At 50.3% G+C, this 14,174-nt stretch overlaps 1 protein-coding gene across 1 annotated transcript; it reads right to left on the bottom strand.

Annotated features, from left to right (window-relative positions):
- Positions 1–2,225: 2,225 nt before the first annotated feature.
- On the bottom strand, positions 2,226–6,910 carry SLC32A1 (solute carrier family 32 member 1). Its single transcript, XM_078855142.1, has 2 exons — positions 6,326–6,910; positions 2,226–3,413 (listed from the first exon to the last, which is right to left on the bottom strand). The coding sequence occupies exons 1-2, from the start codon at positions 6,761–6,763 to the stop codon at positions 2,226–2,228; spliced, it is 1,626 nt and encodes a 541-aa protein (XP_078711268.1). The 5' UTR covers positions 6,764–6,910.
- Positions 6,911–14,174: the final 7,264 nt, after the last annotated feature.

Below are 14,174 nucleotides of genomic sequence, written 5' to 3'. Positions count from 1 at the left end.
TCGTAAGCTTTTCTTGCCATCCTGCTGCACCCGCCCCTCGAAGAACGGACGAATTTCAGTGGCGTCAAATGCAGCTTTTGCTCTCCGTTAAACCCAGCGGTCGGCGGAACGGAAGACTGCTCCCGTGAGCGGACAATTCTCGTGTCGCCGTGGCTCAGTGCGCTTTGCAATGTCTATAGCGTCCATATCGCTAGCTCCTGCTGCGTTGAATCCTTGCGAAACCTCCCTCCCTTACGACGACTACTGCCACGGGAACCCGGCCCAGTGGCTCAGCGGTTGAGCGAGCGGCTAGCAAGAATGGAATGTGCAAGGCCACATCCTCGTTGAAGAGGTTAACTCGGCTCATCATCTCTCCGGGGTCGATCAAGTAAGTACCACGATGTGGGTAATTCAACACTAGGCTGGCCTAAAGATAGACTCGCACCCACCATACGAACGTGGAATTTCCATCACTGGCTCAGTGCTGGAGACGGGAAACGAGTGCGCGATGTCTCATTTGATAAGTAAATCACTTTGGACTTCACTCCAGATTATCTTACACTTCCAAAAAACGCATTTAAGCATTCGGTATAATTGTCGAAATAGGTGGTCATAGTAGTATTACCAGCCTTTATTCAGGAAATAATTGCTGAGTTTCACAACGCGTTTGCAGGAGAACAATGGGATATCCACAACGAATCAGCGTCCGCTTTAATGCGGGAAGAACCTGACTCACCCGAAGAACATCCACGACGTTTAAAACAAAACGCACAACAAAAGACAGCTCCGTACAGATGGATTCAACTCACCGAGCGTGTTTGGAGGTGTCAACGGAATCCAACTCGAGTCGCCGGAGTTGAATTTAGTTTCTTCCTGCGAGCGTCCACAGCGATGACGGTCACCCCGACGACTGCATCGCAAACCATTCTCGCCCCGAGTGGCGACGTGCCAGCGATTCATTTCGATGCAGCAAATGTGCAAAAGCGTAAAATGAGCCTGTTTGTAGTTGAGATTTTTTTACATTTTTTTCGCGATTACGATTCTCCAAAAAAGATGGTAATGGGATAGGCCCGTACGCAACATGGAAAGGAAGGTACAGTCACCTTACGATCGCTTGCTCGCACAACCGCTGGAAACAAGAGCCTCCTCCACAGCAGCGGTTCTTCATCACGACTGCAGCCTTGCAACCCTTTGATTCTCAATCGATACGGAAAAAAATGTTTCATGTTAACAAATACGTGGCTTCAACGAAACAAGGTAGTTCTACTTACGTGCCAGTGCTTAATTTGTTGCGTGCACCCCCAGGTTAAGAAGAACCACTGGCGTAGAGGGCATTCGACCTCGTCTTCCACGCTGAGCAAACGTCTTTGAAGAAGTGGGAGTACCAACGATTCACCCCAGCACACGTAACATGCCAACTACGGTGTACATCCGCTCCGCGTAAAATGCCGCCCGATGAAGACCGCTTGTGTTGCGATCGAAACGCCGTGGGTTTTTTGCTTTTATTATTTTCAATGTATTTTTTATTTAAAACAAAAAATTAAGTTATTATTTTTCTATCTACGTGACTTTACCGAAGGAACCAAGAATATGCATGAAATGTGCTAATTTTTTTCAACTGCCGCACTGGAGAATCGAACCAGCGACTTTCTTAATTTGTAAGTTTTGCGTGGTAACCAATGCGCCCCGCGACAGCATCAGCAGCACTGCAGGCGAATGGGCAAAGTGACTCTTCCTCGCGCAGAGATGGGGAGGCATCATTGCCTGGAAATACACACGGAGGAGATTCTTGTTTTTTTTTTCCGCCGCATAAAATAACGGGCAAACAGCCACCAAAATTTTCACACGGCTTTATTTCTGGTTTATGATACACAGACTTGTCCCATAACACCGATTGCACCACATTCATTTGAAAACAGAGGCTGCATTGGAACAACAATAAAATGTGCACTTTACACTTTTTTTATTTTACATTATACGATATAAGCAATTGCAAAAAAACATGAACGTAGTTTCTTTTTTTTTGCACCGAGATAACACGTAAATTTTTCTAGTTCCCATTTAAATTATTCATATAGAAGAATCTGATTTTGTACAGGTTTCATCTCTCCTGCCGTGGCTACAATACAGAACTTACTCACCACGCCTTATACATTAAGACCTGGCCTTTCGCTAGGTTCCGTACTCAGCTCGTTGACTTTGCGCTAAAGTACACGCTCGTGCAGAGTGCCGCTACCAAATGCGACTCACTCGTCCTCGTCGCTTTGAAACGCCTCGACCAATCCCTGCACCGAGTTGATTAAACCAGAGAGGCTGCAGATGAAGCCGACGGCGAAGATGGACACGTCGAAGAAGACCTGGTGCCACTTGAGCTGTCGCCACATGAGGCGCAGGTGGAAGAGGCAGGGCAGCAGGAACGAGAGCGAGGCGCCCGTGAGGCTCCCAGTGAGGCCCATGAGTAGAGCGAAATGGGGGATGTAGATGGCCATGAGCAGCGTGCTGACCACCAGCAAGCACCGCAGGCCGAGGCTCCAGCTCTTGAGTCGGCCCTCGACCGCGTAGCAGCTTGGGAAGAGCACTTCCCTCGTGTCGGCGAAGAACGACTTCTCGAAGACCTCGACGGCGGCGAAGAAGGGCAACGGGTAGGAGAGGAGAGCCTTGGCGACCAGGAATATGTTGACCACGGCCCGGAAGGTGGCCGGAAGGTTGTCCGTGATCACCTCCTGGGTCGTGTCGGCCCACGTGAGGAAGGCGAGCAGGGCGAACATGGACTTGAGAACGCACGCCACCACGTGCGTCCAATTCATCATGCAGTGGAACTCCTCTCGCTTCTTCATGTTGCCCTCGAGCGACGGCAGGAAAATCTGCGACGTGTAGCTGAACACGATGATGCCGATGGACACCGGGAACGTCTTGACGTCGATGTAGAACTTGACCTTGTCCCAGGCCCAGTACCTGGCCCTGGTGAGGCAGTAGCCGATGACGAGGAAGTTGATGACGAAGTGCGTGAGCGAGCACAGGAGGCTGAACCTGGAGACGGCCTTGAGGTTGCGCAGGAAGGCGCACGGCAGCAGCACGACGGTGGAGATCACCGACCAGGAGCGCTGCGAGATGGGCACGTTCGGGAAGCTGTTGTACATGAGGTTGCCGCTCACCACCACGTAGAGGACGCACGTCATGAGGAGTTCGATGAGCTGCGCCGCGTTCACCACGACGCCGCCGAGACGCGGGAAGCGCGGAGAGCAGCACGCGTTGGCGATGTCCACGTAGGACGAGCGCACTCGCACCAGCTGCCCGTCCTCGTCCTCCTCGTACAGGCACGCGATGAGGATCTTTCCCGTGTAGCAGCACACCACGGCGGCGAACGTCATGAGGAAGAGGCCCAGGTAGCCCCCGTGCAGGATGGCGTACGGCAGGCCGAGCACGAACATGCCCTGGAGATGCGCACGCGTGAAGCATGATTACAGGGCCGTGCGCGCGCGTGTGCGTGCGTGCGCTTTGTTGTAATGATAATGCAGACGGTGGATGGGTGGGCGAATTCAAAGCTGACACTCGAGGCAAATGGTAAGGGTGCTTTTATTTCTGCTCATAAGCGTTCCCTCTCCCATTCACTTGTCGCTCAGTGAAGTCAACATTCAATTAACTCGCCCACGCCTGATTTAAGTGAGCGCTGCCCACGCTTGATTCACTGATGATAGGGTTCGACTCGTGTGAATGAGCGGAGCGCTATTACCCACTCTCCTGTAGACGAAATTCACATTTGTGCGTTTGCTGAACGAGCTTCGCGATTCGTTTTAATATGAGACTGATCAATTTCAGAGTGTATATGTTAACACATGCGCTGCAATTCGTCATCATGTTCCTAATATTACTCATCGAATTGCACATTGATCGTTTACATTTAAATGTACGACTAATGGCAACACGCCATGATATAACAACGCGATAGCTTTACATATCACATGCGTACAACTGAGCTGCATATATTTTATCGTGACGATATTTGTATTATTATATAAACAAGACTGGGCGTTTAAGTACAAAGAATGTGATTTTTTTAAACATGCACATTTAAATAAAACGGAATGCGAAAATGTAATTTGATTGTTTGGCGTAAGAATATACATCTATATACAGTATACAGTATCTGCTAATGCAATGCGCATTCTCTAAAACACACGTAATGCGCATAAATCTTCTCTTAATTGAAAATAAAGGGGTCATTCAAAGGATGATAATGATGCCTCGTCGATTGATTCAATTCGTTAATAAATAAGGCGAAGGGGCGGCCGGAGAAGGTGCGTGGAAGAGATAAGCGTTATCAGGGGAGCGCACCGACCACCAGGGGAGTGCTCCAACCACCCCCCACCACCCCCGCCAGCTCCCCCGGAGGGCACCGTCCGTCCCCCCCCCTCTTTCAATTAATTTAGGGCACAAAAGAAGGAACCTCTCGAGGTTACAAGAGCCTCCTCTATATCAATAGCTCCTGGGCACGACACCCAAAGCGCACGGCGTCTCCGCGTGCGTTTTTCGTTTCTCGCGAGCAAGGATTAAACATAAGTGGCACGAGTTTATATATATAATATAAATACACGTAATGGTAGGATGCATGGCATTATTGTTGGCGTAAAAAAAACACGTATTGCTGCGTGGGTTACGATCGGATTGCTTAAGGCACACTGAGTTTGTGCAAGAGACGTAGGCAGCGCTATTCGCTTCCCATTTGTTCTTTGTGCCCAGCGATGATAATTAATCACCGTGACTCATTCCGTTTCCTCTTAATGGACCGAGGCTATTTAGATTATTGTTAGTAAGTCATTATGCGTAGATGCTCGATGTACGTCGTCAATTAAACGGTCCAGGCGCCGCCTGCTGTGCAGGAGGGATCGCGGGTTCTAATCCCGACCCTGACGATGCCTGCGCATTTGGAGTTCGCGAGTTCTCTCTGTGGTCGCGTGGACTTTACTCCGGGTCCTCCGGGTTTGCCCCACACATTTAGAAATATGCCTTCAGATAATGTTGTTACCATAAATCCCCGCATATGATGATAAGCCACTTCGTTGAGCTATCACGTGTGGGCAGGTCGCCTCTGAAACGAGAGATAATAGCGGTGGATTTTGCCTGGTGAAAAATGTGTCAGTTACGTTTCGATGCATGAAGTGTAAAATGGGAGCTAAATCTCAAAACTGTATGACTTGGGGAACGTGCTTCAATATATTTGGAAGGCATTTTTTATTAGCTAAAGAGTAGAAGGCTACTGCGCAAGTACGGGAAGGAAAAATATCGTGAAGGTGATGCGAATTAAAATCAATTTGCAGAGAACAGAGAGAGAGAGTTCAGTTCTAGATAAATAATAATAATAGGTCGGGTTCGACTCTTAGAGAGGAAGAACGTTTGGGCAAAGTCACGTAGAAGGGAAATAATAAAATAATAAAAATTAAACACAATAAAATTATTCCCACGACGTTTCGGCCACAACGCAAGCAGCCGTCCTCAGGTGAAGACCAGGTCTGTCGGGGAGACAGACCGAAACGTCGTGAGAATTATTTTATTATGTTTATTTTTATTATTTTATTATTTCCCTTCTACGTGACTTTACCGAAAGAACCAAGAAGATGAATCCCTGCAGTCACGAAAGCTTTAAATCGAAATTTAACGTTTGGGCACTGCGGAGAATACGAATTTCAGACAATGAGAGCAGCTTGCAGAGAAGTGGTGACTTCCCATCAACTGAAGCTTCGCTGGGAATGTTGACAGAATGCCTCAGTTACTGCCCACACAATTCCTTAATCCGCGTCTAATTTTGAGCACAACAACCTCTAAGATTCTTCTAAAACCAGACCGTCCTTTTGCAGATTGCAAGCATCCCGAGAAAGAGGCGTGCCCATTTCTGCCTTTCTTTCCTTCAATCATCAATTCTGGCTTCATGTTTGTGTGATGCTTTAAATGACTAATACTCGCTTTGCGAGCCATGCCAATTGTGTGCCAGTTTTCTCAGTGCTCGACAGTGTAATAAAAAGCTACGTCCCACCATAAGTCAGTCAAGCTCTCTGTGCCCTCTCTCTGCTCTGAAGAAGTGCCATTGCCTAAAACGTTAGGCTAATATAGGTAATCTCACCATTCGAAAAATATAATTTCTAATTAATCTAGGATGACAACAATAATAACAATGCCCTTTTATCCGATAAAAAAATAAGACACCGAGTATCGTGCCAATCAACGTCACGATTGCCCCGGAATTTGTATTACGCGGCCAGTTGCATTCGTGAGTGATTTTTGCACCCATCTGGACCTCGCGCTAACCCCCCCCCCACCTCCCCTACCCACATCGTGCATCGGTGCCCACCTGGATGGCATTGGTGACGTTCCACCCGGCGTCCCACGACGTGATCTGTGGCTTCCCGTCCTCGGTGTAGCCGAATTCTCCGCAGCCTCCCCCATCGCCACCGCCGCCACCGCCGCCGCCGCTGTTGCGTTTCCCCGGGCGCCCTCCCTGCTGGTACAGCTCGCCCTCTCCCGCGTCGCCGCCCGCAACCGCCTCGCAGCCACCCTCGCCGGCGTCACCCTCGCCGCTGGGACCGGCACCGTCTCCCTTGAGGGTGTCCATCTCCATGAGCCCGTGGCGGTGGTCGTAGTCGAGCACGTCGCACTGGGCGAAGCTCACCCCTTCCTCGTCCGTTGTCGCCTGGAACCCGGCGCGCGCGAAGAGGCCACTGACTTTGGACGTCGACTTCGCCTTCACCTCCGAGGCAACGCCCGACAGCTTGTTCCTGAGCGTGGCCATGGTCTGCGGCGAGGATTTTCAACTTGGACGGGCCTCGGATGAATCGTCTACGGGCTGGCGGTGGAAATTTGTTTTTGGGTTGGCTCCGCTACAGCTGAGCGGCGTGCGATTTGGAAGAGATGGACTGCTGCGTTCTGCCCATGCAGGTTATGGCGTGGGGCGTGTGCGCGTGTATTTTGCAGAAACGCAACAAAAACGCGCGTATGAGCGCAACTGTCGCTATGCGTAAATCGTTCGTGTAGAACTATAGGATGGGGCATGCAATCGAGAAATTAGATCTGGCACTCTCTCCTCTCTCTCTCTCTCCCGTTGTCCCCGCTTTCCGAGTGCCGAGCGCGCGCACGGAGAGCGCCTGGCTCCGCGCAGCAGCAGAATGGGTGGGGGGGGGGGAGTCGCTCAACTTTCCGTTATTGGCGGCAGTCTCCTGCCCGTGCTCTCGTCACGCACGAGCATTGCGCAGGAAGAGGTGCGAGTTGGATAGAGCGGGGGGCGCGTGGGGTAGAGGGATAGGGGGGGCGGTAGAAGAGGGATGGAGTGGAGGGAGGGGTTGGTGGTGGTGGTGTTGATGATGGGTGTTCAGAAGTGGGCGTGTGACGTATCGTTTGCGCGCAAAATGCGAGCCATTGCCGTGGTTTTATTTATCTCTCTCTCTCTTCCCCTCCCGTCTTTACTTCATTTTCGCAAATTGATTGATTGCACCATTTCACGGCTCATCAGAGCGACGTGCTGTGATTCCCAATCGGAGCCCATCATGCCCCTGTCGAGAACGACTCTGCGCCCTGGGGACGCAGAGTGAACGCGTGCTGCGGACGGGCGCGCGCGCGCACGCACACGCGCACACACACAAGCACGTGCGCACACACAAACACGCGCACACACACGCACACGCACGTGCGCACACACACACGCACGCGCGCACACACACGCTCACGCACGTGCGCTCACACACATGCACACGCGCGCACACACACGCGCGCACACACACGCACACGCGCGCACACACGATGGCTCGTACAAAAGCCCCATATCCAGGTTACGGGGAGAAGTGCTTCAATATAGGTGCAGTTGGTGACATCATTATGGCTTTCATTTGCGCGTAATTCGCTCATTGTATTTGCAGCTGCGCTCCAATTTCCCTCCGATACCCGCAGTTTAAATTCCATAACAGTTCAATTTGTGAAATGCGTAAAACTGGTCCACTTCAGAGAAATGCCTTGTGGACTCTGATACTATTATTATGATAAGTATACGCTTTTCTATAATTTCATTTCAAATTGCATGATTTGAAATTCGAAACTAGGCGAATGCATAATCCATAGAAACTGCACGATGTATACGGGGTTTCATGTACAGAATGTGCAAAACAACTATTTCTTCGAGCTATTGTGCAATTTTAATGGCCACTTTTAAGATTTATCAAAGCGATCCGTATCTCTATGAATCGCCTCCAGTGCTGTTGCTGCTGGCCGCAATAAAAGTTGTTTAAAAGTAAAACCCGTTTAACAAATAAACGTTGTCTTTGGCTTTTTTTTTTCAATATCCAGTACGGTATATATGATTGTACTATATTAATATGATCGTATATAACCTGCCTTTCTAGGCAAACTTAACGTGGAATTGTTCTTATTGTTGTAATTGTTGTGTATGCGTGACACCAACAGAAACGCGCAATGTAAACGCGTTGTATTGTTATGTTTGTTGTTGCTGTGTGTGACATCAACAGAAACCCGCAATGTTAACGCGCTGTGTTGTTATATTTGTTGTTGTTGTCCTGTGTGTGTGACATCAACAGAAACGCGCAATGCAAACGCGTTGTATTGTCATCGTATAACGTAGCAGCTCTGGCCGGTGGGACGCGGGCACCGCCGAGACTCCCACCGAAGACTCCCACCGAGACACCCACCGAAGACTCCCACCGAGACACCCACCGAGACTCCCACCGAGACACCCACCGAGACTCCCACCGAGACACCCACCGAGACTCCCACCGAGACACCCACCGAGACTCCCACCGAGACACCCACCGAGACTCCCACCGAGACACCCACCGAGACTCCCAGCGAGACACCCACCGAGACTCCCACCGAGGCACCCACCGAGACTCCCACCAAGACACCCACCGAGACTCCCACCGAGGCACCCACCGAGACTCCCACCGAGACTCCCACCGAGACTCCCACCGAGACACCCACCGAGACTCCCACCGAGACACCCACGAGACTCCCACCGAGACACCCACCGAGACTCCCACCGAGACTCCCACCGAAGACTCCCACCGAGACTCCCACCGAGACACCCACCGAGACTCCCACCGAGACTCCCACCGAAGACTCCCACCGAGACTCCCACCGAGACTCCCACCGAGACACCCACCGAGACACCCACCGAAACTCCCACCGAGACTCCCACCGAGACTCCCACCGAGACTCCCACCGAGACTCCCACCGAGACACCCACCGAGACTCCCACCGATACTCGCACCGAGACTCCCACCGAGACTCCCACCGAGACTCCCACCGAGACACCCACCGAGACTCCCACCGTGACTCCCACCGAGACACCCACCGAGACTCCCACCGAAGACTCCCACCGAGACACCCACCGAGACACCCACCGAGACTCCCACCGAGACTCCCACCGAGACTCCCACCGAGACTCCCACCGAGACACACACCGAGACTCCCACCGAGACACCCACCGAGACTCCCATCGAGACACCCACCGAGACTCCCACCGAGACTCCCACCGAAGACTCCCACCGAGACTCCCACCGAAGACTCCCACCGAGACTCCCACCGAGACACCCACCGAGTCTCCCACCGAGACTCCCACCGAGACACCCACCGAGACTCCCACCGAGACTCCCACCGAGACACCCACCGAGACTCCCACCGAGACACCTACCGAAGACTCCCATCGAGACACCCACCGAAGACTCCCACCGATACTCCCACCGAGACACCCACCGAGACTCCCACCGAGACTCCCACCGAGACACCCACGGAGACTCCCACCGAGACTCCCACCGAGACTCCCACCGAGACACCCACCGAGACACCCACCGAGACACCCACCGAGACTCCCACCGAGACACCCACCGAGACTTCCACCGAGACACCCACCGAGACTCCCACCGAGACTCCCACCGAGACACCCACCGAGACTCCCACCGAGACACCCACCGAAGACTCCCATAGAGACACCCACCGAAGACTCCCACCGATACTCCCACCGAGACACCCACCGAGACTCCCACCGAGACACCCACCGAGACTCCCACCGAGACTCCCACCGAGACTCCCACCGAGACACCCACCGAGACACCCACCGAGACACCCACCGAGACTCCCACCGAGACACCCACCGAGACTCCCACCGAAGACTCCCACCGAAGACTCCCACCGAGACTCCCACCGAGACTCCCACCGAGACTCCCACCGAGACTCCCACCGAGATTCCCACCGAGACTCCCACCGAGACTCCCACCGAGACTCTCTTTTGTTTGCTGTTGCGCCTTGAGTGGGCCTCGCTCGCTCCACGCCTGAAAGCGCCGACTCGCCCTGCGCGTTCTGCGCCACAAGGAGCCACTCAACTCGAATCCATTCATGCCCCACTTCTGCTTGGAAGCGAGCGCTCTCCCATTGAGGTAACCATTACTTCCAACCCACCACTTTACCGTTACTATAGCAGCGATCGTAGCTTTTAATGAGAATTGATAGGAAAAAAAAAACGGTGATAGCGGGTAAATGCAAAACAAAAAAATAACCCACTTGTTTCCCATTGGTGGTTCTATTGTTCGTTGATTCATTTCATTCTTATATATATTCGACCACAATAATGCGTGCCAATACTATTTATTCATATACAGTTTGTGCTTTATATATATATAATGTGGTCCTGAGCAAGTGATAAAATGTATATAAATTCACAGCACTGTGGTGAATTTCCAAGTGCAGAGATATTTTTGGTTTGGTTGCGAATTGTTTATTCAATCCAACGAATTGAGAATATTTGAAATTGTGCCTGAAGTGTAATGCGTAACGGGATAGTATACACTGACATTTACATTTGTCTAAATCGTTTTGATAATTCACGATATTTTATTTGTGATATTTTGCGCTTACATTTATCGTTGTGCAATTATTATTATTATTATTTGTCTGTTTTGGTATTTTTGTAACCCGACGTCTCTCTTTAAAAAGACACCACGTGTATCACCTGCAGGTTGAAAATAAACCAGGCAACCCATCCAAATCTATACGTATTTTGACTTAACATGCATTTTGAATGCATGTTAAGTCAACCTACAAACAAATACATATTATTATTATTTAATTCAGAACGCCTTTGTTAAACAAATATTATAATTCACCCATTTTTTAAGCCACGAATTCGTATACAGTTTTATCTTACATTTTCAACGCCGTGTTTTCTCGTGCAACCTCAATTGTTGAATTTCAATTGTGTCCCCAATAATTAGCGACTGTTCAGAGCCGCTGCCAGCATTTGGTGGCGGTGATTTGTTAATGAATCGCGTATTGCAAGTGACGCGTCGAGTCACACTCCGCTCCCGTGTTCCTCATCTCCTTTTCGCTGCAACGCAACGGACCCTGATTGTGGCTCGTATTCGGCGAGCACACGCTACTGCCAAAAACCTCCGACTGTGCGTCTGGCATTGAGATGGAAAGAGTGCATTGTGCATGTGACTAATTAACCCTCAATCCTCGTGGTTTGGGCACAGAACGAATATAACTCGAGGTGTGATGCATCACGGCGCTGTACTCCGCTATTTCCGACGCGATTATCTGACTCTACCACCTCAGTGCAAATGCATAGTTGGTGCTTTACAGCAATGGTTCTCAACCTTTACTGCAGCCTTGTACCCCTTTGGTTCGCAATCGTAAACAAATAATTCATAATGCTAATACATACATAGACGTGATGAAACAAAGTAGTTGTGCTTACGTGGCCGTGCTTAATATGTGTTTCGATGATTTATCTTCTAAAAGAATTGGCCATGTTTCGCACCCCCAGAAAGGGCATCTCGCACCCCCAGAACTACACCAACATCAGTCGCACGCGCTGGGATCAATTGTAAAAAGGGCGCCATACTAAAAAAAAACTAAATAATGAAAACTATCATTATTTAACACGTAGAATTTCGCGACCAATATTGTTCATAATAAACGTTTTTGGGTGAGATCGCGTTATTATCATCACCGTTATCATCATCATCATCAAGAAGAAGAACAACTTGAGATGTTTTATTTTTCTCTTCTTGGTTCATTTCGCTAAAGTCACGTAGAAGGGAAATAAAAAAAATAATACAAAATAAAACATAATAAAATAATTCTCACGACGTTTCGGTCACAACGCAAGCAGCCGTCCTCAGGTGAAGACCAGGTCTGTCGGGGAGACAGCGTCTGAATGAAACTTGAGATGTAATTGAGAAACGAACGCGCGGAGAAGGCAATGGATTTGTCATTAAGGCGCTCGCGAGCAGCGCCGCGCATTAGTCAGTGAGGATTAACGTGCGCTCACCTTTTGTGTTCATTTGTCTGAGCATTCGCGAAAATCTTGCGCGAAACCTTTATTGAAGGGACAAACGCAGCGTTCCGTGCTCTTGGTTTTCACGCGTGATCGTCGCGCATCGGAATCGTCGATAACCGTGCGTCGTGTGCGGTGATGAGGGGGGGTCATTGCCCGAAACGTCGCCTTTTATAAGTTTGCTCTTTAAAGGCAGTGCTGCTGATTAATGTGTTGAGATTTTTTATTTATTTTTGTAACACACTGTGACCCATACGTTTTCGTATTCGAAATAATAAACGCAGTTCCCCCCCCGACTAAAATAAACGTGCGTTCGATTTCCCTGCGATGGTCGTCGTGATGTGGGTTGTACATCCCGGAATTAACGGGACACGAGGTGTACTGCAGGCTATACAGTCGACACGATACGACGGTTATAATGGCCTACAATATAACGCGTCTCAAGCAAATCAAGGCCATGTACATGCACTGTTCAGTTACGCTCTCTGTCGTAAATCCATTTATTGAAGGCATTCCTCACAGAGGATATTTTTTTGTCGCCAGCAACGTTGCCAACATCCTCATTATGGTTCTAGATTTGAAGCTTTCGTGACTGCAAGGATTCATACTCTTAGTTCTTTTGATAAAGTCACGTAGGTAAAAAATGAAATAGAAATTAATAAAAAAACAAAATCACGACGTTTCGGAGGCAACACAAGTCTCCGTCATCAGGTGGGACCGTCACAGCCAGATTTGCTGCATCACGTGACTTTACCGAAATAACTAAGAGTATGAATCCCTCATTATGCCTTGCCGTCGCATTAATATGCATCACTTCGCTTTGGGGCGGTGACTCAGTGGCCTGCGAGCCGTGCTGCGTAATCCCGACATCTGAGTTGGATTTAGGGTGCACGGCTAACGTCAGTGGCGAGATACACCTCAAGCCGTCCTCGCCCCCCCTCCTCCCTTCACCGACCCGCACTGACCGGCGTGGTGAAGTATGGTCAAACAGCTCCATGAGCGGCACGTCGTGGATGGGCATCCGTCCAGGAGTGGACTTGCCAGGGGGCTGCGATGCGTTTTAACGCAGCGACGGCATTCCTGCATTGGCGTCGTTTTTTTTCAAAAAGCGCGGTCCTTTGCGTACATTTCCCGTTCATTTTACTACAGCGCCTCCAGCCCTCGTAAACATGTACGCACGCTGCTTTTAAGATGAATAACAACAACAAACAATCGTAGGCGGCCCATAACCTGTCAATATGTGAGAGATATTAAAAAGATAGTCGACTTCTTTCGTGCGCACACGATAGGACCTCGATGCAAAAATGTTCACCGAAGATAGTGTTCGTGACCTTGTTTAAAGGTGGGGGGCATACATGAACTCGCGGGCAGGGGAGGGCACTGCACAGCCAATGTCAGACACATTTTAAACACCGCGCGTGCATTCTGCTCTGGCTCTGGGTCCCCTGTGTATACGCAGAAAGGCTGCGCATCCCGTGACTGAATTGTGCTACACATTGCAGGATCAGAATATGTATTTATACTGGAAGAATCCGATGAGCTATGAAGCTCTTTCCACACCGCCCCCCCCCACACACACACACAGATGTCCAGCAAGGGAGGGTTAGAACTTTACAGCAACACACAATAATACCAACAAACAAAAACCCCCCACGGTACATGTTATATCCATCCCCGTCTAACCAACATTGTTTGCTCTGACTATAAGAATGTAAAAACGGGAGAGTAAGTAGCGGGGGGGGGGGTAGGGGGAGGCTGAAGGGGGGCTCCAGCTCCCCGACGCTACGGTGGTGGTGGGGGGAGAAGAGTGGGGGGATGGTGGTGGTGGTGGTGGGGGAGAGGAGTGGGGGGATGGTGGTGGTGG

Source organism: Lampetra fluviatilis, chromosome 4 (genome assembly GCF_964198595.1).
Source record: "Lampetra fluviatilis chromosome 4, kcLamFluv1.1, whole genome shotgun sequence".
NCBI lineage: Eukaryota > Metazoa > Chordata > Hyperoartia > Petromyzontiformes > Petromyzontidae > Lampetra > Lampetra fluviatilis.
Note: the sequence above shows the minus strand (reverse complement) of the source record. Positions and strands in the feature narration are given on the sequence as shown.